General features: G+C 43.3%; 1 protein-coding gene across 6 annotated transcripts in view; it reads left to right on the top strand.

Annotated features, from left to right (window-relative positions):
• Positions 1-27,821, top strand: part of Ntm (neurotrimin) — a 966,537-nt gene that overhangs the window by 762,621 nt on the left and 176,095 nt on the right. For all 6 annotated transcript variants that reach the window (XM_060371216.1, XM_060371208.1, XM_060371199.1 and 3 more), the window contains exon 3: positions 23,472-23,704. In XM_060371216.1, the coding sequence (XP_060227199.1) occupies positions 23,472-23,704 (233 nt within the window). The remainder of the gene's footprint in view (positions 1-23,471; positions 23,705-27,821) is intronic.

Genomic DNA, 27,821 nt, shown 5'->3' with positions numbered 1-27,821 from the left:
TAAGATGCCTGTTTTATGGTTCTGTTTTATGGAAACATAGAGGAAGGTGGATGAAGCTGTTAGAGGGCAGGACAGCAGGGGACATAATGTGCATGTAGGACCGGATGTGCATGCAGCCTGTAGTCTCTCTTCCTTGGGAAGAAGTAGAAAGCTGTTCTGCCTCTGGTCCCTCCAATCAGAAGTGCCCTGTGAACATTTGACAAGTCAGTCAAAATTGTCTGAAGATGTGCCCTGAGCCCAGCTGCCAAGAACTTTACCTAGTCACAATGGACGTCATCCTGTCCTGAAGGAAAAGATAACTTGGGTGAGCAATCAGGACCAGCATATGAAACACATAGTCATATGTCAGCTCATGACAACGATTTAAAGCCCTCCATTAAAAAACAAAAAAACCTTCCCTTTATCACATTCCTTTTTCTAGGCTCCTCACTGGCCCAGCTCCCAGGCCAGACAGACCAGCAGGCACAGAACGCACTACTGTGGCAGGTGGATCTACAGAGAAAGATTCCTAGAATTGAAGCCCTGCTCTGAAATTTAGTAACTATATGATCTTAGGCAATTATTAGACTTCACTTTCTTTGGATACAAAGTAGAGATGTTTTTGATAACTACCAAAGAGAATGGTATATGGAGCAAGTAAAAGAATGTGTGTAAAGGGCTTAGTGTGGTGCCTGGTACATGTTGATGATCATTGAATGTTACTTATTATTATTATTTTACTGTATTCCTTTTTTTAAATAACCATCTGCCTTAAGTTTCAGTCTGGGGCCTAGGCTCCATTTCTCACTGTCCGGCTCTTTCAGTGGCATCACAGCTATGGCAGACGTGACCTGATGGGTGTTGCTATGAGAGCAGTTTCTGCTTTCTAGTCTTTTCCCAGTGAAAAGTGATGGTCTCCATCTCATAGTGGTGCTCTCTTTTGTACCTCCATGCTATATTCCTAAGGCTGACTTCAAAGGCCCTGTGTGAAAACATCTTATTGATGTGTCCCAGTTTGTCACACCTCCAGATAACTCCAGTTCTACCTAAATCTCACCAGCCACTCAGATGGCTGTCTCTCAATTTTTTTCACCAGAAAAAAAGCTGTGGAACTTCTTTTAAATATTAAGGGAGAGATATTAGTAAAAATACAGACATTTATGAAGGTCCATAGATATGTCTGATGTACATTCCAAACCAGAAAGCACTATCTACCAAAAACATCTTATATGTCCTATTCATCTTTGTATTTCTTTTGCACATTGGTTGACACACACTAAGCACATACACCACAAAAATATTTTGTGAGACTAACTTAGTGAATAAATTAGTGAAGAATATGTTCTATGATGCTCAAGAAACCTAGACTAAATTATACCCATAGACCATAGACTGTGAGTTTTGGGAAGCAGAAGACTGTATAGTAAGTATACCTGAGAGGGAGGGAGGGAGGGAGAGAGAGAGAGGGAGAGGGAGAGAGAGAGAGAGAGAGAGAGAGAGAGAGAGAGAGAGAGAGAGAGAGAGGAGAAGATTGACTTTGGTCCTGACTGGGATGGGGTTGGCCAGCTGTGGGTAAAGAAGGGACACAGCCCCAACACACATTCTTGTGAAATGCAAGGAAACAGAGAATGAGCCAGGGTCTGGCTACCTATGCATGTCAGAAAATGATTCTGGTGGAAAAATAAAACAAAACCAAGCAAAAGATGATGCTGAACCCATTACCTTCTTTCCCCAAAGAAGAGCCTGATAGATTTAGTATCACATGGGGTTGGTAAAAGAACACCGAGCCATATCAGGATAACATGATTTCTTTCCAGCCCAGCCATAGAGTTAGTTCGTAATGGTGAGGTAATGTGATTGGCATCTGATACATACCATGGACACTGCTGAGGATGATGACAGATGCTGGTGCAAATTATTATTATGGAATGGGAAGATATTTCTTCTTGCCTTTTTCTTCCATTGCCCTTTTCTCTCTAATAAATGAACTATTGTGGAACACGCGATAGAACTGGAAATCAAAGCTCACACCATGGCTGGCAGTGTGCCGGGACTTTGCAGTTACCTTCCAGAATGGGAGCAGGGGGAAGGATGTGTAGCTGCTGTCATTTTCCCCCCAGGAGTTATTTTGGTGTTTCCTTTTATTTCTCCCAAGACAAGAGGAACTAGAGAGGGTAGCCAAGAAGACAAAAGGAGAAGGAGGGCTGAAATGGGCATGCCTGAGATAGAGGCCTGTGGAGGGGCAGAGAGAGAGAAGTAGGAAGCCTGGAAAAAGCATCCAGAGTATGCTTTCTGCTTTGCTGCCTGTGACCTTAGAGCCTGGGTCTGCCAGCTGTCCCTCTTGAGATGTTCTTTATGATATGTCAAAGGATTTATAGGTACACTGAAAATATTCAAACACCTTTTCACATGTTGGGAAACTGAGGCACAGCACAATAATGGTATATTACCCTTGCTCTTTTTTGGGTCCTATTGTCATTTTTTTTTTTTGTCCGAAGAGTTATGGGAAATATTTCCCCACTTCCTGCCCAAGGAGAAGAATTTGTTCACGGCTTTTTTTTTTCCTGGTCCCCTCCTACAGATAATTGTTTTACTGCAAATTACTCCACAAGGTACCTATGCCTGGGTCTCACAGGTTAACTCTGCCCTCTGGTGGATCAAAAGGTGCTGTATGTGGTAGAAAAAGGGAACTCCTTCCAGAAATACATACCCTGGCAAGCTTCCCAGAACAGTCTTTGGTTAAAGCAACCCAAACCCTAAATGAATACGGCTCAATATGCTTGTGATGGATTAATAACCTGATAAGCTGGTCAGAATGTGCTACCAAGTGGACCTATTGCATGAGTAATCGTTTCTCACCTCCATGCTGCTGTGCAGGGATCCACCATGTGGGACCCCAGAGTTAAACAGACAATGCAGACCTCCAGACTAATGAGAAGTCCCGAGCCCCCTAACACAGGTCCCCAGTGACATCTGCGTCGTGCAACCATGCCCTTTGCCCGCCTTTTTAATGACTTTCTATTTTGTTTTACAACCTGCAATCTACCGCATGTCCTGGTCAACAGTGTCTATTTTTTCTGCTGTTGCTTGTGCTCTGGATGCTTTTATGGGCATTGATTTCCTTTGCTGGTTCCCCAAAGAGGTGCTTTTCCTTGAGCCAGAGAGGCATTCCGGCGGATTACAGTGTCTGCCACTCTGTACTCCAATTTATTGCTATCCTGGGTTTTATTCTCTCTCATACTTGCAGCCAAACCTCATTCATTTCATTTTCTGGGATAAGCAGAATGGAAGAAGTTGCTATTAATAGGAGAAAAGATGTCATGCCAGCAGGCAGAGTGATGTCTGAGTTTATAATCCTCAAGTTCCAGAGGCTAGCTCTGGTCTTAGGTGTAACCTTCTCTGCCCAAGGGACTGAGCAGAGGAGTGGTATGGGGAATGACCCTCAGCATGGATTAGACTCTTGCCAGGAACTTTTGGACAAAAGATATCTCTTTGTTCGCCCATCCATCCTCCACCTTAGGATCTCGTTTGCTTTGGTAGAAGCAAGTCTATCTGGGATAGACTGTGTGGGACAGAGGGGCTGACTGAGGAGGTGGGACGGGAGAGCACAAGCAAGCCATGTACCTGGTCCTCCTGTGAGAGTGGGCTGCTTCACGTTTTTCTCAGATAACAAGCTATGTGAACCTAATTGAGAATGCTCTATGAGTTGCAGTGGGTTTTTTTTTTTTTATTACATTGACAAACAAGTTTACTAATCATTTATCACAAATTAAGTAGAAACACAATTTCTAAACAGTGTCTTTCAGATAATAAATGTCTTTGGAATGTGCATACATAACGGTACCGCTCTGCTGTTGTTAGCCCTGCCTACTCTATCAGTAAGATTTGGGAAACTGCACACGCACTTCTTAGAGCAGTGATCGGCTGTGGCTTCTCTAGGGACAGTCCTGGGTGTACTGTAACCTGCCTCCAGGCCACACTGATGCACACACATTTAATTCAGGCAGGACAGAGGTCACCAGGGCTCTTCCAGTGTTTATGGTTGTGAGCTAGGAGTTAAGTAACTAGTGACCCTTGGTAGGAAATCAAGCAGATGTAGACATGGGGCATGGGGAAAAATCACTGGGGACAGTGTGGGAACTTTTCCTTGGGGACAACTGATGTTATTGGGACCCAGAGGGCCACCAGATGAAGAGCTCCCTTCTCAGAATGTCTCTGGTGAGGTTTAGTTTGAAAAGCCAGCTCCCATGGGAGTAAGGGCCCAATTTGGCCATGTATTCCTGACAAGGTGCTTAGACATAGTGCTATAAGAAGTGAGCTTCTGGCCTCAGTTGGAGATGGTGCGCCTAGGCCCTCTGAAACTTAATGTGTCAGGGTGGGTTGATATTCATGGGGGCGGGGCTTCCCTTCTCAGAGAGGAGGATGGGGGAAAGGGGATAGTGTGTGTGAGGGTAGGACTGGGAGGAGAGGGGGGAAGGGGGCTGCAATCTGGATGTAAAGTGACTAAATGAATAACTTAATAAAAGAAAAGAAGTGGGCACCCTTATTATTGTACATGAAAGAGTGTACACACCAAGTCACTGGCTCCATCCATCAGCCATTTAAAATCAGTACTCACATATGTGCCTGTGTTAGGAGGACAAGATGAGGAATCTATTGTAGAAGATGAGAAAGGTACATGGCCTCAGTGACAAGTTTACTTATGTGGATCAGCATCTCCACAAATCTACCTTCTTTTCCCTGCCTTACTTCCCCTTTCCTGAACTTTCTAGTTCAATGTGATCCCAGCTTTTAAGTGAGAATAATCTGTTTATTTAGGTAGCCGTGTTGTTAATCCCTTCCTCTTTCCTTAGTCTGTTGATCACGGACTGTGTTAACAGGCTTTGATGGAGCCTCCAAAGTGCATCTCTTTTTTAGTGAGTTAAACGTGTTTCCAAAGGCTAACCAGCCATGTCTGTAGATTCACTGAGCAGAATCCCAGTTGCCTTTAATTCACTGTAGTCCAAAATATTGCGTGAGAATTCCAGAGGTAAACGATTCATAACTTTGGAACTGTGTGATGTTCTGAGTAGACTGATGAACTTCTGCACCATCTGGGAGACTCCCCAGCACTGGCCTTGAATCAGCTCTTTGTCCAGCATAGAGTGCAATGTAGTTCAGCAAAGAGAGATAGAGTTCATAGGAGCTTAATTACAATATGCTATAGTTATTCTGTCTTATTATAAATTTTTGAGAGGATATCTTTCTCTGTAGCCTATTCTAGCTTTGAATTTACAGAGATCCTTCTATCTCCAACTCATGAGAACTGAGATTATAGACATGTGGTGATCCTCTGCCACTAATCTATTACTGTGCCTAATTCAATAGTATGTATGTATATATGTATGTATGTATGATGTATGTATGTATGAAAGTATGTATTAAAGATATAGGTACAGTATGGATAACAATTGGAGCTATGCAACTTTAGGCACCCACAAGGGTCTTGGAATACATTTTCCAGATAGGTAGGAATGACTGCAACGGGAAATCATCTAGAAAGATGAAATCAACCACTTGCAACTAAAAAGCAGTTAATTAAGTGGATTTAGAGGCAATGAAGTAGTCTTGAAAGTCAGACCTGATGGATTTGATAAGAAGTTGCTAAGAGATACCATATTTGTCATATAAGTTCACCAAACAAAGAGTAATTGAAGGTGTCCCCCAAGCAGAAGGAAGGAGAAAATACCTCATATAAATTCACAAAATAAAGAGTAATTGAAGGTATCCCCCACTCAGAAGGAAGGAGAAAGCACCACATTCTCATCTCTGGACTTTGGAGTGAGAACGTTAAAGAAGACATCAGCCATCTTGATGCTAATTTTACTACATGTATTTATATTCTAGTTAATATAAAGCAGAGACTCTTCTACGCTTTGTGGGAGAGAAATGAAATCTTTTCTTTTGCCTTGCCCCCAAGATTCTGTGTAAGGGGTGAAGGCGTGTTTCTATTTATTCATTTCAGCAGTTGGCATCATGTCTTCACAACAATTCACAATGTGGTGTCATTGCCTTTGTAACTTCTTCCATCCTTTCTCTGTCCTCTCAAGTGGGAAGAAGCTGAAACAGTTAAAAATTACAGACGTATCTACTTATCAGAGAACGAGGAGGTTTTTGTGTTAATACAAGTACCAAATTTAGGCAGCTAGCAGCATCTGCCTAGATCTCTGGAGAGCAAGGTGGCAGCTGGGACTTGGTGTGAGCCTACACAGCTGGGACTTTGGGCATCACCCTGGTTATGTGTGTGTGTGTGTGTGTGTGTGTGTGTGTGTGTGTGTGTATGTGTGTGTGTGTGTGTGTGTGTGTGTGTGTGTGTGTCAGTGTGTGTGTCAGTGTGTGCAAGGATGGGAGCTTAGGCCTAGCACAACAAATGACTTACCCACAATAAATCTTCAGAGCCAGGATTTGAAATATATCTCTGAGCTGAGCTTTGTTTTGTTGAGTCCGTGAGATACTAATTGAAGCAGGGAGGGCTTTGGATGCTATTGGGAACAAAGCCAGTTTGAGGTGTTATTTTTCTGGTTAGTTAACAAAAACATTCCCATGATATATCTGCAGCATTCTTTCTTCTTCTGTAGGCTTTTTTTCAGGGAGCATAAAACATGACTTTGTGACTTCTAGGAGTGTGACTCACGTGTGGTAGGGAGTCAAGCCTGTTAGGATCCTGGCAGCCAGCATCAGTAACCATGGAGAAGGGTTGGAGAGAGCCCAGGATTTGGGCTGTGTATGAGGCTGGCTATTGTCTCAAAGACATCTGGTTTGGGACAGACACATACTTCAGTGTGCCTTCACTTCACGAAGCCACTATTTATCAACGGAAGCTGTCTATCAACCTGGACTGGTGGTAGGCAAAATAGGTATATGGTAGGTTACAAAAGACAAGTAGAGAAAGTACACTAGGCTTGCATTCACATTTCCATGTGGCCTGCTAAAGATGCTGCTGAGGATACACAGGTGCTTTGACAGGTTGAAGGGATCCCTGTAATGGAGGAAAGTGGTGAGGAGATGGCTAGATGAGGGAGAGACTGGAATATGAAATGGCTTAAGAGCACAGCAGATATGCCACAGGCAGATTATTTTGGGGAATCTGCAAACATACAGCACACTATCGCTCTCACTCAGAATACTGAAAGAGATGGAGGCAAAAGTATCACAGCCCCCACACACTGATGTATTTCTCTGAATTGTTCGAATGACATCCTCATGGCAGTGTGAGCCATCGTAGGGTCTGAAAAAGTGAGGTTTGAACAGATTTTCTAAAAACATCCTTCGAAGACCTCCAAGAGAGCAAGAGAGGGCAGACTACCAAAGCTTAAACTGGAGACAAGAGACCAAGTAAGAGAGGGTACTACAGCTAGCAGCATTCTGTCTACTTGGATGAGGTGGGAGTGAGCCCTACCCTGCCCTCACCGCAGAAGTGGTCTGTTCAGTTTTCACACTTCCAGGGACTGACTTGAACTTATGGTGAGAGATCCATGATTAGTGATAATGTGTACAGAGAAAGAACTAACTCATATCCCAGCTGGAATCTCTTCCAATGGAGACAAGTCAACAGGGATGACGGGCAAAGCCAACAAGAGTTTCTGCAAAGGACTTGGGTATTCAATTGACCTATATGTGGGTGAAATGGCAAAAATGCCAGATACAGCAAGGACCCAAAGGGCTGTTTCTTAGCTGAGGTTTTTGTGTCTGTTCACCTGGTAGCTCACTCTTGCTTGCCTCTCTGGCCTCCCTGTCTTTTGCTCTGAACAGGAATGCTGGGCACAGTGAAAGAAAATAGCCCTCTCTTCAGAGCATCCTGCTTCTGATTGGCTTGTGCCTGTGCATGGAGGATTAAAACTGGGCTGTTTCTTTCCATATCCATCTGGTGTTTATCATCCAATTGCCTATGCAGGCCCCCTGCTTCCTCTCATTTAAGTAGCTGTTATCTTCTCTGTATCATAAGCTCCTAAAATATAGAGAGTAAGGAATATGTTTTGTTCTGCAGAGTGAGCACCGCATCTCCACAGGCATAGAAGCACAGTAAATAAATGTGTAGTGTGGAGCATGGTGATGCAGGCATGTATTTGGCTACTTGGAAAATAAGACTCATGACAGAACAACTTTGTTTCCACACGGAAGGTTTGCAAACATTGACCCCCTCCCTGCTCTCAGACAGGCCTTATCTTTTCCCTTCATCATACCCTCTGACCACTGCAACCCAAAGAACTGGGTGAAGCAGACTGTTTTCCACAAGGGTGTATGTGGAAACCGAGTTACCAAAAGACACATGCTTACCTTGGGAGATTAGGTATTGAAAGAAGAGCTCGGATAACATAACTTCATGGATTCATGAAGTCATGGTCCAATGTTCTGGGCTTAACTGTTGCCTCTTCCTCTAGAATGTAAACGCGGTGACCGATGTGATATCAGATGAAGTATGTGAATACGAAGGAGTTTCCAAATGATAGAGTCCTTGTTAGAATCTGAGTAATACCCAGCGTACTGTCAAGCTCACAGGGAAGTCACTGCTTAATCCAATCCCAAACCCATCAGCCATACAAAAATCTCTTTTATTGTGTGTTTATTTCATAAGGTATATGTGTAAGTGTATAGGTGTACATACGTGTACAGAGGTCAGAGGAGAACTTGGGAGAGTCAATTCTCTCCTACTATTGGAACCTGGGATCACACCCAGGCTGTCATGTCTGGTGGCGGGTACCTTTATCTGCTGAGCTACCTCACCAGTCCTGAAACATTACTGTTTTATTTGGGGTTAAGAAGTCAAGAGATGAAGATACTTATCTGAACAAAAATAGGTAAGCAGCCTTGCTTTCCAAACCAAAGTAGTTGTATAAACTTGACCTCAGGCTCTTATTGTTCTCCCATATATTTGCAAACACACAGTTCGCAGAATTTTCACATAAATGCCACTTCTGAAAGGCTTTCCATGACCTACCAGATTAGGGATTCTATCCCCAGCACCTGTATATTCTCTGCACATGACTGATAGTGTTCTGTCATGATACACACCACACTTCTACATGGTTGTACCATGGCCCCTCCTCTTCTGCATGAAGAAAACGTGTCTATATCTTTGGCCTCTGTTATGGCTCTTTAAGTGCTTATCACAATTATTTCAGGCACATAGTAGGTGCTCAATGAACACACAGGCAAATAAGTAGATAAATAAACTTTTTCAAACACACCCAGTTGAACCACACCACTGTGAATAGAAGGGCTGTTAAATGACACGTGGAAAATGTGGGAATCCCATGACCCACAAATAGCCTTACACATAGCTCCAACTTTGTGAGGATCTAAGAGAACATCTATGCAGACAATTCTCTGATGATAAGAATGAGTGAAGCATTTAGAAGGAAAAAAAAATGATCCTTAAGAAGTACAAAGCTCATTGTTCCCACTGTGGCTGGCTGTGGCTGGCTTCTCTACCCTGCTCATCCTCTCTCTCTCATCTCTGCTGCTTCATTGTTTCCAATTATGATTTCTGTCCTGCCACTCCACCTTCCCAGTCCCTTGGGATAGCAGCTCATAAGACAGCATAGAACATAATCCACAGTGTTGCACGCAAAGGTCATCATAAGCTGGCTTTGCTCTTTCCTTCTGGGCATTCTAGATCCATGTTTCACACAGCTCATTTTTGTTAGACTAGACTCCTATCCCGTTATCCTGTATCCACATCAATAGCTTTAAGCACCTTAGTCTTACATAAAGTGGTCGCTATGAGCCTAGGCACATTTTTGTATATCTCTGTCTTCTACCAAGTGTCCCTCCTTGGTTCTCTGGCTGTGTTTGCATCTCTCTGCCCACTGTTCCTGGCTTCAGGCTATTTGTAGCTACTATGCCTTCTGCAGAGGCAGGGACCATCTGTACTGCCCTGTTCCCAGCACCTGGTACAGAGCAACCTGCCTTTCCCTTCCACTCACTTTTCTGTGCAACCTAAAACATTCTCATTCTATTTCTTCCTATGGGTTATACTAGTCAGGAAGATAGGATTGTCTTTGTTCTGATTCTTCAGAAGCAAGCCTTGAGGTAAGGACTAGATACATACAACATCTAAGAAAGCCATCCTAGGAGAGGGAGCAGGATCAGGAAGGTAGGGCAAGGCAGGGAGCCCGGTGCCATCTCAGTCTCTGGCAGAGACCCACAATATAGCTAAGGTACTCTCTGCCCTCCTCTCACCGCTCCCAGACAGCCTGCTGATGGCTGCCTGGAGGATGCAAACTCCAGTTCTGTGTGAAAATGAGAACAGAGGCCTATAGCCTAAAGGTGGGCCTCAGAACCTAGAAGCAGGCATTGATGGTTAGAAACAGATGAACAGAAGCTTGGATAAACACAGAGAGGTAATAAAAGGTACCTGACAGAGCCAGGCTGAATATATACCACTGCTAAGTCTTGTGCTGCTGGGCACAGCACAGGGGATCAAAGATCAGACACCTGGCCTGGATTCCTCTCTTCTATTGGCCCTCTGCTCTATGCATCACATTCCTGAGGTGCTCCCCACTCTTTCAGTGCTCACCTGAGCCCTGAGTTCCTCCAGGCTGAATCCTGGGCTCTTTCTTCTACAGACCTGAATCATCAAAAGCTAAGGACTGATTTATTCTAGCTATATATATTTTAGTCAACATAAGAGGCACAGCAGCAGACACATTTTCCCTTGTGTCAAAACTCTTGGGAGGTTCTTCTGGGCTTTTCCATCTGGCCCAAGGGAGTTACACTTACATCCCACAGTCTTTGTACACAGCGCAGATAAAGCAAGAGCTGTCTTAGCATGTTTCTTGTCTCCCTGCACCTCCAATATTCACACTGTGACCCCCTCAATGTGGTCAGCTAGTGGTGATGGAGCAAGAGAATGAAGGAGGCTGGACTCGGTCTCCCCACTGTTAACATCAAATTGTCCTAAGTACATGTGCTTTCCTGAGAGAGATAGCATCTTAAAGATGCAACTGACCCCAGACTAATCATGGAGAGATACAGCAGAAAATGGGCAACAGGGATAGGATGCTTCCCCAGGTATGGAAGAGCAGTCTGAGCAGAGCATCCCCATCCCACTGGCAGAGAGACACACCCTGCTCCTGTGGGGAATGCATTACCTTAATTAACTATCTAGAGAGAGCCAATGAGCTGTCTGCACTTAGAGAATGCTGTATTTCTTTATCTTTAAGAGTGCTCATTTTTTTCCATACCTTAGGGAGTCCTTCCTCCCCTTCCTACTCACAAGCCACAGGAAAAAGGCTCTACAGGTCAAAGATGGAAAAGGACAAGCCTCCAGCCACTCAGGTTGCATCTACTTACTGTTTGTGGCTTCTGCTTCCTCTGTCTCCCTGACTCAGATGGCGGAAAGGGGGCTTTCTAACTAGACAACTGCTCTCCAGGGAGGACGCTTGCTTGCCTACTTACCAGCTGCCTCTCACTTCCACCCCAGCTCAGGCAATCACTGAGACGCAGTGGCACCACATGGAGGTGAAATGGTGTGTGGCCAAGGTCACTTAGTGAGAAAACAGGGACAATCCCCACACCACTACCCTCCAACATGAGAGTCCCATGAGGAGCTTTGAGAAGAGAGCTCTCATCATCCTGCCCTTCCTTCCTATTGATAGGGTTTGCCTAACACACAGACTTTTTCATTAGGATGTGATCTGAATTGCTTTGTTCCTTCCCCTCTTTTGCCCCAAATAGGGCCATACAAATGTACAGCAGTGTATGCACAAGGTCATACATGTTCAGCACTTAACTAGAACTGTGATTTGTCTCCTAAGCTTTGAGCTTCTTCCCTGTCAGACATGTTCAAGACTTAAATACACACGTACTGAAAAGTGATTGATAGATGGATACCAACGGCAGGACCCACACCTAGAGGAGGGCTGAAAATGTTTTGTTACATGTGCTGGAGGTGGGAGTAGCCCCAGGGGAAGTAACATGAAAGGCTGACTTCATCACAGGCTGATACAAATGTACAAGTCTACTAAGCAGAGGCAGCTATTGTTAAACAGGATGATACTGACCCTGACATAGGGGAAACAAGGCATTTCCAGCCCCTTTTCTAGTACAAAGCTGATTTAATGTGCTGGTGTATCTTGTCTTTCCTACACACCTACAATTCTTTGTGAGCCCAAAGTAATTGTAGAGTGTCCACTTAAAACAGTGTGTGCCATGGTTTTTCCATTAGGCGCTCTGCCAGGCTAAACATGACTTGTTGACAGATAAAGAGCCATGAAGAAATCTCATCTCAGGAACAAGATTAATACAGATCAGTGAGTGAGGACGAGATGAAAGAGTTAAACATAAAGGCAAGACTGCAGATAGATTTGTTTCCCAAAACTACTACTTTTGCCCAGATTTCTTTTTGATTCCTTGGGCTGCCCACTGGAGAAAAAAAAATAATGCTCAATGCTGTGTTTAACTTGCTGACACTCTGAGCTAGCCTCTGCAGAAAGCTTTGTTTAGCTACTCTGGCCATTTTCTGTCCTCAAGATGTACTGAGAGTCTAGAGAGATTGGGCAGGGTACCTACAGTGATCAGAGATTCTAGAGGCAAGAAATGGCATGCTCAAATTGGTGTATCTGAGGAGACTTTTAAAAAGTGGTTTCTACAAAGGTGCTTCCATGGCACGGGTAAATAACAAAGGGCGGTCAACGCTGGCACTGATGGTGGAAGGGACAGGGAAATAAGGTCATAGGTACCTCTGAGGTGTGAGGCTGTGTGGAAAGGGCCTCTGGCATAGGCTGTGATTTTTGAAAGAAAAGCATAGCCTCTGGTGCCTGCTCTAAGTTAGTCTTCCCCGCTGCTCTCTCCAGCCACTGCTTCACATTGGCTCAACACAGCTGGATGCTGGAGGGCAGAGGAACCCCTTGATGTTAGAACACCAGTCATTGCACTGTGGAGTTGAGGGACACACAGAGATCACTGTGTGCAGTCTCACTGGCTTCATTTCATCTTTCCCGTCAAAGCTTTCAATTGCATGTACTCCCAGACCCTAGAGGACTTATTCTAGCACCCCTGTGCTCATTCATAGTCATCTCTGCCTAAAACACTGTTCAACAAGCCTTTATCTCACAGCCATTTGAACACTCACCAAATTCTAAGTTGCCTTGATATTATTACCAGAAGCCATTATGTGTGTGTGTGGTGGGGGTTGGGGGTGGGGGTGATCGGGTAGTATCAAGGAGCAGATTAGACAAACACATAATGCAGGTTGATCACGCCCAACCGGGAATGCTTGCCTCATGTGTCTCAGAGTTCAGTTTTGTTTAGATTATGGGATATTAGCATATACACCACGACATGTCTTGGGATGGAACCCAAATCTAAATTCAAAATTCATTAATGTTTCACATATGCCCTGAACCCTGAAAGTAACTTTATATAATTTAAAACTTTCTTTTTTGCATGAAACAACATTTTATAGTATGGAATTTTCTACTCGTGGCATCAAGTTGGCAACCAAAAAGTTTCAGATTCTGGACGATTTCAGATTTCATATTTTCAGATTAGAGATGCTCAATTTGTATGTGCTTTCTGCCTCCCCAGAGCTGCACACGACACAAACAGACAGAGCATGAATGTACTGCCTATAACACGTAACAGGATGAAGTGTGCTTGAAGAACACTCATAGGACCAAAAATAAAAGCCTTGAAAATAAAAGAAATTGGAAAAAGAAATGATACCTAAAAACTTGGCACAGGAATGTTTGCAAAAGTCAAGAGGAAGAGACATTCCACACAAAACCTCAAGCACAGTGTTCATTCTGCCGGGGTAGAAGCAGTCCAGCACACACAATACAACCCATGCCTGAAACATATGGATTGGCTATGTCTGGTAGCCAGTGGTCTTCAGAGAAACAGAGCCAATGGGATCCATCTGTCTATCATCTGCCTATGTGTTATATGTCTAGAGATTATAGGATTTGGCTCACAACTCTGCTGTAAATTTCAATACAAGCCAAAGGCCTGATAACCTAAGGAGAAAGTTTTTCAGAGCAGGAGAGTATGAGTATTTTAGCTCAAACATAGAGAAAGGCTTGCCCATCTTTTATTTTTTATTCTCTGAAGATCCTCAGTAGTTTCAATGATACTATTTCAAATTGATGAGGGAGGATCTGACCTCCTTAGTCCACTAATCCTTGTGCTGTTCTCTTCCGGAAACACCCTCAGAGACATGCCTACTTTCTCTAAGTTCTATCTAAATCAACCATCAGAGGGGGTGGAGTGGAGCTTCACAGGTCTCACTCAGTAGAGCCAAGGTCAAATGGCAGGTGGAATTCAAGGCAAATTTCCATGAACATCATGAATATGAGTGCATTTAAGCTCTTTCACTTAGGAATGCTGTTCTCCCTGTTTGGGATATATTGAATACACTAAATAAACAAAAATAAAGAAACTTCTATGTTGTTTGGCTATGTTGTGGGCTTTGGAAGTCCTAACAGCCCATCCTTCAAGAACATGATTTAAAAGACAAGTAACACTGTACAGCAGACAGTGGAGATTCAATGTGGCCACGTTGGAAAGTGGAATAAAACCCACCAATCACTCTCCTCCCGAGCCCATCTGAAAGGTCCTGATAGGAACTTTATGTTTAAATAGAGGGCTAGAGGTATGAATAACTAGGAAGGAGCCAGAGAAGTAGTCAGTGGTTAGAGTACTAACCAATTTTCCAGCAAAACCATGGTCAGTTGATTCTCAATATCCACAGGGTAGCTTCAAACCATGTGTAACTCCAGTTCAAAGAGATCCTAAACCCTCTTCTGGCCTCCATGGGCAACAGCAACTGATGTGATTCACAGACATATTTAGGCAAAACTTTCATGCATATAAAATAAAATTTAAAAATTAACGTATGTATAAATAAAGTCATGGTCAAGATGTAATCTTGCCCCTCAATGTTGCCTAACCTCCAGGCTCTTCTGCAATGAGATCTGACAAGCTGTCAGAACTATATGAAATCTTTCTTTCTTTTTTTTTTTTTTTTTTCAAAATAAGTTCCCCTGTGACTTGCACAGGAGCCTAGCATTTTCCTTCTCCCTACATGAGACTCCTGGGAAATTTCATGTCCTTGGGATTCATCCTTTCAATAGTCTGAGAGCCAAAGAGAGAAGCCCAGGAGGCTCTTTATCTTCATTCCTGCCAAGACCCTTACACTTTGCCATGGTGGATACACCCTCCCATTGCCCAAATCATCTTAGTCTGACTGCGGAGTTCTTCTTTACACGTGGATGAATGAAGATCGACTTGTGGGAGTTGTGACTAAAAATATCACATGACCCACTCAGCTGCTCCATGCTTCCTTCAGGATTGGTGTTAATACTGAGTTTTTGTCACCAGTACAGATCAAAATGCTATGCTGTTCATTTTAGAAAAGCAAGGGTCTGCCTACTGAGTTTGCTTGTGACAGTGCTGGTCTACTCACTTTAGATAGAAAGGAGAGGTGGGTGGATATGTTTGTGGAGAACCTTACTGGGAGTGAAAGTCCACAAAGCAAAGCTTTCAGGCTTTATCCCCAAGTCCTCTCAGTGACTGGGAGGAGACTGCCTTCTTCAAGCTGATTCCCTCTGCTATGAGGAGGCTTGGAGGGATACATATACAATTGTGTTTACAGGTATGGGTTATTAGGGACATGCACTGTAATTATCTTTATAGCCCAGGGCTTTAGTGGATGTAGTGTCCTTCCTTTCTTGAAATTTGTAAAAGGTGGGGGAGGGGACAGCATTCAAATAATCAGTGGATAGATGTGTGTGTTCTTTGGACTTAATAAATAAGGAAAATAAAGGCCCAGACATTGCCTTTCAAGAAATTCCAGTCATGTAAAAGAGGTAAGAAACATACAAAGCTCACATGAGGAAGATGTCCATGTAGTAGAACATAGAGGAGTCCTGCTAGAGCCTCTCTGGTATTCATGCCAACTCTTTTCTATGCATGGTTCTCTTCACCTTCTTCTTGACTCCATGGAGGAGAAAAGTTATTTTCACCACAGATGACTTAAATGCAATCAGTGAAGTGAGCTAACATGTAGACTTCAGAGACAGCCAGACTTCAGCCATGTTCTCCTCCACTTCCCATCCCCTTCCCCTGACCACAGCTGTTTCTGAGCAGTTCAGAGCCACAGGCACAGCATGGTATGTGTCCAGCTTATTTGGTTTTGGTTTCCTTCCTCCATTGCCTTTTCTTCTCCATCACAAGCATGTCCTGCTTCTGATGAGGCATGGCCAGCCTCATCATTATCTTCACAGCTAGGGGAGATGTCATTGCACATGTCTGTTTTGTTAGTTAATGCCTAACCAGCTCCAGTTGGAAGAAGGAAGGCCACTTTGAACTGAACATAATTTTGGAGTTTTTGTCTGTAAGATCCAATTCAATTCTGTAAATAAGAATGTACGTTCAGATTCTAAACATTATCTAGCAGGTTCAAAACAAGCCCACTCACTGTTGTAGGTGTCTTTTACTGTAAAGAATAAAGGTATCCACCTGCCGCTGAAATTCCATAGTTCCAGAGACAAGACATCTTGGCCCCTTTCTAGCCTGGTTTTCCCTGGTGAACACTTCCTCACAGAAGCAGGTGTGGAAAGCTCGCGTGAGAACCACAATGCCCTAGGTCTGAGTGAAGGTATCTTGAGCCACCTAGTTGCAATACTTTCTGTGAAGGTTGAGGTAGCTAGACCTCGTGCCAAATGCTAGGGGAGCCACATTTGGAGGCAGCTGAAGCATTTTTGTATGATAAGACACAGTTGTGACCAGGTGCTGTGAAGGACATGAGCACTTATTTTGCTGTGGTCTCAAGCGTGCCACCTTTCAACAGCAGTTAAAGGGCCATTTGATAGGAGGAGCTGGCAGATTGCACACTGTCTGGATCCATTATTGCCCTGAGATCCTCAGGCAGGTGCTATCAAGAGAGGCCAGGCTTGGCTTTTTCTCTCCGTTCTTCAATAATCCCTCTCTTTATTTCAACCCCCCTGCCTATCTTTGAGAGGCTCCAAACAGACCATTTTAACCCATTTTTTCTTCCAGTTGTCAAGTTCTTATCTTTCTTTTTTCTTATCCTGGTTCCAAAAGTAGTGTGAGGCCATGGGAGTTCATACTTACACAGATTTATTTCTGAGACATGTGTTCTGGGCTTGCTTAATCACTTTGTGCTTTTCCTCTCTATAAAACACACAATTATATCAAAACCAGCCTGGTCTACAAAGTGAGTGCCAGGACAGCCAGGGCTACACAGATAAATTCTGTCTCAAAACAAACAAATAAATAAACAAACAACAACAACAAACCCAATTATGCAATAAAGTCACCAGTCATTACCGTTTGTTGAAGGTGTTGCAGGGCACTACTTTAAACCTTCACTGGGGCAGTATATGTAGCTGCAGATAACTACAGGTTCAGAAGCACTCTCCAGCTCACTCTGTGCTCTAGAGGTTTATGGGTGAGCCCATCCTCTGGGGGCTGGATCCTTTACTGGCCAACTGCATGTGGGGCTTTCCATCACTGTAGATGATACCCTGGAAGTACATATGTGGAGGGAATTCTCAAAGACTAGACTCCTTGGGCTTTAGGGGCCTACCCTACCAAGCACTTTCTACATCTTATTCTCATCAGGGAGCTATTTCTGGTATGATGGACACACATCTGATTCTTTCTAAATGACCTGCCAGATATAAACACCACATATGCACTTAAGGGGATGGGGGTGCAGTGGCTTAGAACAAAAACTTGGAACCAAAGGTCTCCATATGCCTTCTTCCCCTGTCGCGATGTTGGCAAGGCTAGATTAGGGGATGTCCACGAGGACCTTATGCAAAAGGGAGAGTTGATGTGGTAATGATGCAAAGCCATGCATCAAAACACCAAAGGCTGGAATGTGTTTGGAGCCGGTGACCAAGCACTGAACCTGGCTATGGAAGGCTGTCAGAGTGGAGTAGTGAGTTATAGAGCTCCATCAGAAGCCTTGGGTACACAAAGAGTTTGTTCTGTTCTTGGTATAAGAGTCACATTGGACAGTGTGTTAAGCATGTCATTGTGATGAAATTCCCCTGAAAATAACTTAAGAAGAATAAACTTATTTTGGCTCACAGTTTCAGGGACATTAGTCCATGGTTGGCATATGGCTTGCTTCTACACTGTGCTAAGGTAGGCCATCACAGTAGAAGGATACAAAAACTAAGTTTCTCATCTTGTGGTAGCTGATAAAACAAAAGGAACAGAGCCCTCGTGATTCAGTCATCTGTTTGTACTTGATCTACTGGCTGGGACCTGAGGCTTTAACACACAAGTCTTTGGGGGCTTTTTCTCACCCAAATCATGACAGAAGACAGGATGTTGAGGTAGAAGGTTGGTATATCTCTATTTATGGGGAAACATGATGATACAGAAATGAGTGTGTCTTTGAGTCCTTTTTCCTGATCTTGGCCACCAAAGCTGCCCCTCGCCATTAGCTTTTAGACTCTTCAGAATTCAAAGGCTGAAATGCATGGAGAGAAGATGAGTTTTAGAAAGAAGTGTATTCACAGGGTGAACCATGAGGAAAAAAAAAAAGAAAGCATAGGAGGGGAAGAGAGGGTGTGTATGTGAGTAATTGGAGAGCTTCTATATAGAAGCAGGGGTGTTCCAGGAAATAGGGTACTGCTTGGCTATCTGAGGGCTCCCTGAAGGGACTTATGACAGAAATTCGAACTGGTATAAAATATGGGAAGGGACATGAACTGGTCAGTCCAGATGTTCCAACCATGTAGACAGATATAGTCAATAGGCAGATGTGCTCAGTATGACAACAACAAAGAAATCAGAACAGAACCCTCTCCTAGCATTGCCGTTCCCAGCAAGGGCATCCTCTTTGTGGGCCTGCCCTGTCTGAGCACTTTCCATGCCTTGTTCATGTCAGTGAACTGTTCCCGGTGTGCCAGACACCCACCTCACCCTTTCCATCTATGGTCTCTCTCCTTACTCTGTACTGCTAACCTCTGACTCTTCCCTGCCTCCCGACAAGAGTTCATCTCCAGCTTCTCCTGCTTGTAGTTGTCAGGGAAGGATAAGTTTCAAACCTTATTCACTCCTAGTTAATCATATCTTTAATGTGTCCCCAAGGACAGTGAAACTTCATGGTGTGCTTTAGAAATAATTACGTAGAACTCTTTGGAGCTATGTCTGCAAAGGGGACTGTTGGCCGAACTTTCCCCCTAAATGTCTGCCTCTGCCCACCAACAAAGCGCTTACTCTGGCTGAAGAGCAATTATCTATTTCATCTTTTTTTTTTTTTTAGCCTGGCAGAAATGTCTCCTCTGCATTGTTATGGAGACTGGATAAATGAGACAGATAGATGGGGGCAGGTATGAGCAGGTGACAGGAGTTGGCTGCCGAGCTACCTTTGTGATCCATCTCTGCAGACGCCCGTGTTAATTCCATGGAGACTCAGCAAGACTGATACACAGCGGTGACAGTTTAGACATCTCAACATGACCTTGGATGTGCCCAAAACCGCAGCTGAAACTATGCCAACTTTTCAGTGTAGTATATCACAGGGGCTACATAAGTGTGCTAGGAATTGGCTGCATTTAGAGTGTTAGCTTGTTTGCTGAGGAACCTTGCTGGCCCTGTAAAGGATTGTGGTGTGATGAGAAGGCTTCTCATTCAGTCCATTTTCAGTAATTAGACCTCTACATGGCAGCCCAGGAAGTCCCACTGGTATTCCTCTTAAGGCTGTGAGAAGCCTGAATTCACAACTGTGACTTCAACAACTGTGCCCATGGCTCAAGATCTGCTGGTCAACATTTCCTACCCCATGGACATTTAACTGGTGTCTGGTTTAGTTTCAGCTGCTGGGAGGAAATGTCATTAAGAATCTTCCCAGAAAGTTTTCTGCAAAGTAACGGAGACAAGAGTCTTTTCCTAACACCCATACACTCTGTTGTTTTCATTTTACCAGAAACCACATCTCTGCATTGGTGATTCTCACCATGTGGTCTCCAAGCCATAACCCTCCATGGTTGGCATTCCTTGAGTTTACACCAAATTATAGTATCTCCGTCCCCAGCCCAGAACCACTGAGCTATCTCTGTTGTATGTCAATAGCCTGATTGTTCAGGTGCTAACTGAATCTGAGAGCCGGTGACTTCTGTGTGTGTGTCTGAGGTCATACATGGACATCAAAGAACATCAAAAGTGGAAAAAAATGCTAAGATCACTGTGATTTTATTGGATAGATGTTTTGTAGGCTCAGCTAAATTGATCTGTCAGTTAGCAACAACACATGAAGGGGCCAAGTTTTTGAGATGCAAATATATCATGGAATGGACTAGAACAATACTTAGCAAGTAGCAATATATGTTCCAAAAGCATTGGCTATGGGTGTGACTTTCCTGTAACCTGCATGAATCCAAGAAAACTTTGGAACAGTGTCTAAAGTTATCACTATAAAAGTTGTTTCTGGTAAAGGGTGCTGTGGAGTGAGTAGGGTGTCCTTCAGAGGTTTCAAATCAGTACGGTTTCAGAGGAAGTTTTAGCCTGCACTGCCCAAGATGAAGAACACTGTTCTGTAAGATTTGCAAAAAAGGGAACTCTGTCAGGTGTTTCTTTTGTTAAGGATCTCTCACTTTGTCTTGGGCACTCTCCGTGTGTTCTGGATTTTATTCTTAACACCAAAAAGGAGGCTTGGAATACAGTCTAGCCCAAGCCAGGCATCATGTGCAGTCAACTTACTTGGAGATCTTGTTAAAATGTAATTTCTGATTCACTGCCTCTGATGTTGGGCTTTGGACTTTGCACTTCTAACAAGCTCCCGGGTGACAATGATGCTGTTTGTAAGATAGAAGCTGCTTGCTTGCTGGTCACATGTTAGCAGTGAGGTATCACTGTTTCCCACATGCCAGTGTATACACAATTCACCTCCAGAAAAATGCTCCTTAAGGAATGGCCCAGGGGGTTAGTCGAATGCCTTTCACATAGGAGCCCAGCCAGAAACCAGAACCACAAATCAGGCATGGTGACACAAACCCTATAATCCTAGCACTCTGGAGGCTGAGGCAGAATGACAAACAGTTTGAGATTAGTAGCCTAGGTTTCATAGAGAGATGAGAACTAGAGAGACAACCAGAGAGAGACAGTCACACACACACACACACACACACACACACACATACACTCAGGGAGAGATAGAGAGTCTTCAGCCCCGACTCAGCTGTACCAGATCACAACCTTTTTTTTTTTTTTTTTGGCAACTTCCCCTCACAGTTTACAAGTGAAGTTTGGGGAGCAGTAGAGCTGGCTTCATGACTATTGATTTGCAAGCCTACATTTGGTTTGCTGTTCCACTCTCTCCATCTGGGACTTTTCACGGACAGAAGTCTCTGTCTTTTTATTTGGCCTGTGGCTCCATAAATTAGATAGGTTGTCCTGGCTTCACTGTTCTGTGTCAGCAACTTCCAAACTCTAGTCTGTATTTGTTTCAACTGAGCTCTTTTTATAACTTGGTATTTCTGGGTTCTTAAAGGTTGAGGTAGTAGCATAAGGAATGGTGGAGCTTACAGACTTACTTGTTATGCTGATCTAAGCAGCACATGCCCACTTTTGAACTAGTACCCTAGCATCTCCATACTTGTGTTTTCCATCGTTTACATGCCATCATCATCGTTTGCATGTCAGCATCATACTCTTCATTTCTGCAGCATTGCCAGAAAATCCCCTAAGCACTACAAACCTGCTGGACCCTGAAGCAAGGGCACTTCTGGTTGGACAGATAGTTCAGCAAAATTTCCACCTGTGCCTGAGTGGCCTCTGGTGGTGGTGTGACATTTACACAAGTAAAACAAGGAGAGTGTCCAATGAAAAGCAGAAAGTGTAATGGGCTCAGGGCTCACTAGTAGTTCCTGTGTTTTGTTTTGTTGTTGTTTTTATGGTAACAGACCATTTTAAGAATTCAACAGAAGCAAAAACACTTTGGGTTGGTTTCTATCACTGTGATGAAATACTTGATTGAAACAACTTATAGAAGAGAGAGTTTATTTTGACTGGTGGCATCACAGGAGTGAGTCCATCATATTTGACAAAATGGGAGCCTGGAGCAGAGCAGTTCACATAATGGCAGCAAGAATCAGAAGAAAGAGGATGTCTTTGGCACCCTATGAAGTGGTGAACCCCAAATTCCTTGGGAATCATTCTCTCTTTCCCTAATCCTCACAATGATAAACCCACATATATTCTTTACTAGTCTCCAAGAATTTCTGAAGCTAATGAAGTTGGCAATCAAAGTAAACCATAATAGTATCCCATTAAAAAGTTCACCCTTGCACATTCTGTACTTAGGAATGAGACCTTAATGGGGAGTCTGCATCTCACACTTTCTCTTTCCTTGCTTAAAATGCAGGCAAGTTGGAACTCTGAGGTTTGGGTCTTTGAAACAGAAAACAGACATGAGTATCTTCCTCAAAGTTTTGTTACGTAAACCAAATGAAACAGTGTGAATGTGAAAGTGCTTTATACACTGTGAAAGAGTGCAGAATTTTGAGACATCATTAAATAGACCCTGTAATACAGCCCTTCTCAGCATTACAGTGAGGAGCAGGACACTGTGTTTGTGAATTTAGCCCTAGGCCATAGGACATACTTGGTGTAACAAGAGAGGGAAATGAATACAGACAGAAAGATATGATGAAGGCTTGTTTGGCAAGAGGATTCAAAGTACAGAAAAGAAAAGGAAGCTTCCACAATTTGAGGACTCCAGATGCAAAAAATAAAAAGAAAGAGACTATTTTTATATGTGCAAACAATTTTGAGATTTTAGAAAATGTCTTTACTCTAGCAATAATTGAACATTTCTGCCCTGGGTATAATGAAGATAAGTAGCAATAGTGGTGGTCCGTATTTAGTTTTGACTTCAGAAGCCTTCTGTTGGAATTTGCTGAACTGATATGAGTGGAAGGATGGTTTGTAGTTAAAGCCCAGTTTCTGAGCCAGCACATATTAACTGTGAATTGGAAAAGCATTTAGCATCCTTGTGCCTGAATTCTTTTTCCAATAAAATACACCCCACAGGGCTGTTGCAAGTATTGAACAGCTTAGCGCACCCCAAATATCCAGACAGTGATGATGGAGATTTTCATTGTTCACATCATGGGGATCCTAGAGCCTAGCAAGGAGAACAAGGGTCCTAGCTCTTCTGAGGATGCAAGATGCCTTGGGTTTGCTCTTAGAGGTTATTTGAAACGAGCATTTCTTCCTGTGGTTTGAAAGGTACTAAACTTCCCAGGATCTAGAAAGCTCAGACAGAGAATGTTCTAAAGCCATAATCCTACAAATTTCCTACTGTGGTATTCTGGACCACTCTGTCCATGGCCAAGCAAGCATAGGAAAGGATTGTGTGTCCACTTGGAGTGAGGGGAATAAGGCACAATGAGGCATGGTAGCCTGGCTCTAACAGCTTCTGCTTTTTTTTTCTTTGTCCTTTCCCTTATCTGTCTGGTCTTATCTTACAGGTGCACAATTGACAACCGAGTCACCAGGGTGGCCTGGCTAAACCGCAGTACCATCCTTTATGCTGGAAATGACAAGTGGTGCCTAGATCCTCGAGTGGTCCTCCTGAGCAACACCCAGACCCAGTACAGCATTGAGATCCAGAATGTGGATGTGTATGACGAGGGCCCTTATACCTGCTCGGTGCAGACAGACAACCACCCTAAGACCTCCAGAGTCCACCTCATTGTACAAGGTGGGTGGGGCTTGGCTGGGAGGCCTGAGTGGGTGGCTGAGAATGACAATGTTCACTGATTTTTTTTCCCCACAATTCTAATCCAAGATAGGTTGGCTGTTCTTCCCAGCAAGGGCACCTCTTTGATGGTCATTTCGCAGCTAGACACTAAACTTTTCAGCAATGTACTCATCGAGTTGAACTAGTTTTTCTTCTATTCCGATAATATTTTTTGTACAAAATTATCGTCTAATTATTGCTTTCCTTGGCTTTTTCTCCCCTTAGCATTTTTTAAAATGTTGCATCCAACTACAAATTTGTTTTATTTTAAGACCAGAATTTTAATGTTCTTCTGTTGCTGTGCATATGCCATGCCCTTCAAAGACAGCAAAGCCAAGAAGCACAACCCAGGATCTTAACCACTTCCCTCCCACACACCCATTTCAGGATAGCGTGCTGGCTTCTTTCGTCATCCATCCCAGCATTTGCTCCCCCAATGCCTCTGCGAGAAGAGCGGATTCAGAGTCTCTGCTTAGCTGTTCCTTTGTTCTCTTCTTATTTGCACTCTGTAGGTTTATGGTTTGCTTGGAGTTTTTCCGTTGTTTGGGTGGGTTTTGAGGTATTTCTCTAGGTTCTCTTTTCTCTGCTTCTTATATCATGGGTCTGGTGTTCACCTGTTCTCAAAATCAGAACCAGTCCTGGGGCATCAGACAACACTTAACAAGTAGATAGATTTCTACTTACTGAGCAACAGCTTTGAGCCACATCGTCTGCTTTCTGATGGAGAGGCCTGAATCAAATGTTCCTGCACCCCGGGGGCCTTTTCTTGTAAAGTAGGGTGAATGTGAGGAGTCAGGTGAGGATTACATTTTACACATTGATAGACTAAAGCGCTTAGAAGAAGACCTGGCCCACAGAGGACTATTTTACCTGTTCGTCACTGGGCTATTAAATGTTCCCTTCAATGTTTTACAAACACAATGACTATTTTTAAACATTTGATCGTTTTTTACAGTAGATTAAAAGCTTGTTTTGTTAAAAGAGAACTAAAGATCCTGAGAAGTGAAATCTTACGTTGGAATTTTTTGTGTCTCCCACCCCACTTGGCCTGATCCCTGGCTCTGTTCATCCAACCAGAGGGCAAGTGTCAGGCAGGACAATGGAGTCACTCTTGTAGCCTATCTTCCTGGTGGGATGCTCTGGAGTAGGGTGAGAAGCTGGAGTTACGTGAAAAACAAAAATAAGGAGGGATTGAGAAGGACAAATTGGAAGAGTGAGGGATAGCCTTAGTGAGAAGATGAAAAAGAGCAGGCTGGGATCAAGTATTAGAGCTGAGAGAAGCAGAATAGGGTGAGCAGCCATGAGACAAGAATGCCTTAGAAGGAGGGGCCTGTTGGGTGCCGCTTACATAGAGGTGATGGTAGCCATCAGGCTGTGGTAGAGTACAGTCACACCAGGGTTTTATAACTTGAGCTCATTGTTTTCTCCTCAAAGGAAATTATGATGTTTTTTTTTTCTTTTACTGGTTCTATAAATATGTTTTTTCAAACAGCTTTGTGCAAATAGCGTTTTAAAATAGAATTGCATAGCCAGTATATGAGTGCATTATAAATAGCAGACTAGGTATTGTTATGTGAATTTTTTTTTGTTTGTGTGTATACATTTTCAACACACAATAGATTTTCCTTGTAGCTAGATAGACAAAATAAAGTTAAGAGTCACCTTTCTGTAAAGAGGTTTGGTGAACACTCCAGGGAAGCCATCTGCCATCTTTCCTAGGCAGTATCTCTGAAATCCTGCCATGGGCAGAATGTCTTTCAATGACCGACTGAGAAAGGCTAGGAGCCTTGAGCACAGGTTTGCTGCAGGAAGTGACACCACCATGGAATGAGAAAGAGGACAGACTGAAAAATGCTAACAATGCTTAGAAAACAAGAAACCAAGTTTCTGTCAATTATTTTTCTGTATGTCTACTAGGACACTCATAAATACCTGCCCTAAATAGACTGGCTTATGCACACTGGGCATTTAATAAATGCTTATTGAAACAAATTCCCAGAATTATAGTACAAAGATCTTACATGGGCTCTGAGAGAGAGGGCTGAATACTTAGAAGGTGGGGGCAATGGGAGGGAGCGAAGGAACACAGTCTACATCTATCTTCACTCACGTCCAAACTAATGGAAAATGTCTAATCCATAGCCAGGTGTTTACATCTGTGACTTGGCTAGGTGCCCTCTTCCCATGACACACCATCTCTAGTATTGGAATCTCATCTTGGGCTAATTTTCGAATGCTGATGGGTGTATTGATCTGGAAACAAGCTGGGTTAAAAAAGGCATTGGTCTTGTACACAGACTCAGCCCAAGCTAATCCGCTGTCAATATGCCTGGACTGAGTATTATTGACAGGTTAATGAATAGAGGACCATAGTTTTTCCAGAGTCAACCTGTCCCGTTCCTCAAGGCAATCAGACAAACTAAATAGAGCCAGGCTCTGTATTGGAAAGAGGATATACTACCATGCAGGATTAAAAAAAGAAATATATTTATCTTGGGATCATTTATTATACTGAACAGAGACCCTAATTCCCTTAGCAGAAGCTGGCAGTCTGAATTGAAGTTGCTTTTCAACCAAACACTGTTGGAATGCAAGTCAGGCATATCAAGTTCCCCAAATAGTATTGTGACCATTTAAAAACAGAAATATAAACATCAGCAGCAACAGAGAACAGACCTAGTATTGGGCCCATGCATATTTATATCTGGGCAGCCAGCATCATGTGTATGTGTGTAAGCACAGAGAGACAGGGAAGAAACGACACTGCCACCACCTTTGAAATCTGTTTAAAGACCAAAATTATTTGTAGCATCGTGACTGTCAAATATCCCACCCAATTCCATTACCTCTTTATGCTAAATCTTTCTTTACAGTTGCAATTCAAAATGACTCTCTCTTAAAGATAGTCATGACACCATAACTACATCTGCCCGAGAAGCAGACATGAAATCATTCATCCTTTCCTGTGAAAGTTAGTCTGTGAGAATCATCTCTAGCAATGTGTACCCTAGCTTGGAACTTAGTACATGAGGATGGATACAAAGCTGCCCTTGAAGACCCAGGTCACTTTTGTGTGGAGAGACAGAGTGGTGTGTTTCTTTTCCAAGTCACCCCGAAAGAATTTGTGTGAGTACAGATACTGTTGCCTGAATCTCTCGTCCATAACCTTGCATTTTGTTTTATAGATGGCTATGTGATTTCATAAATTCTCCTGAACTCTTTTCACCTCCTCATGCTGATAAGAAAGCATTATTTCTAGAGTAGGACTGGGTCAGGTACCTCAAATGTGGGCTGGGTTCAGTTTGGGCCAGGTTGGAGTCCCTAGCCCTTAGTCAGTGCAGAAAAGAGATAAAGAGGACTTGGAAGATCAGCTATCAAGAAGAGCCATTTTGAGTCCCATTGAGAGGAATGGTGCAAGGCAAGGCCATTAGATCATCAGTAGGAATCTAAGAAAGAACTGAAGGCACTGAACTCATTCTTTAGGCCGGAGAGGGCCAGCCTGACAAAGAGAAGAAAGGTGCTATTATATGTGTAGAGTCAGAAGTTGGAAGAAGCAGCTGGTGAAAGAGAAGGGTCCGGGCTGGAGGCAGAACCCAAACAATTACATAGGCCAAGTCTCTTTGGCAAGGTTGGAAAAGGCCATCTTTGAGGAAGAGGGAAGCTTTGGAATTATACTGAAGGTAAATAAAAGAGAATGTATCAGGAAGGGGTGGACTGAGCGGAGACTGAGCTAACTAGATACTTACTATAGTCTCAGTTTAAAATGACAGAAATAAGAACAGACACTTCTTCAGTCGTATGAACCATGTTTTCTACCACAGTAGATATTGCAGACACTGAGCATGGGCCTGAGCTTCCATCACAGAAAGCACTGATGGACAGTGCTACCAGTGGTTACTGGTGTGGTGAGGGTGAGTTTCCCTACCATGAAAGGCCAAGTGTGGTATGGAAAAGAAAATAGATTTCGTAGAGAAGGTGAAAATAAGAAAAGATAGTAATCTTAAAAAAAGTTGCTGGATGAAAGACCAGAGTTCTTTTCTTAGCTAGGACAGAGAAGTCTGGAGTCCAAAGGTAAATG

Source organism: Meriones unguiculatus, chromosome 1 (genome assembly GCF_030254825.1).
Source record: "Meriones unguiculatus strain TT.TT164.6M chromosome 1, Bangor_MerUng_6.1, whole genome shotgun sequence".
NCBI lineage: Eukaryota > Metazoa > Chordata > Mammalia > Rodentia > Muridae > Meriones > Meriones unguiculatus.
This window is presented reverse-complemented; position numbering and strand designations above follow the sequence as displayed.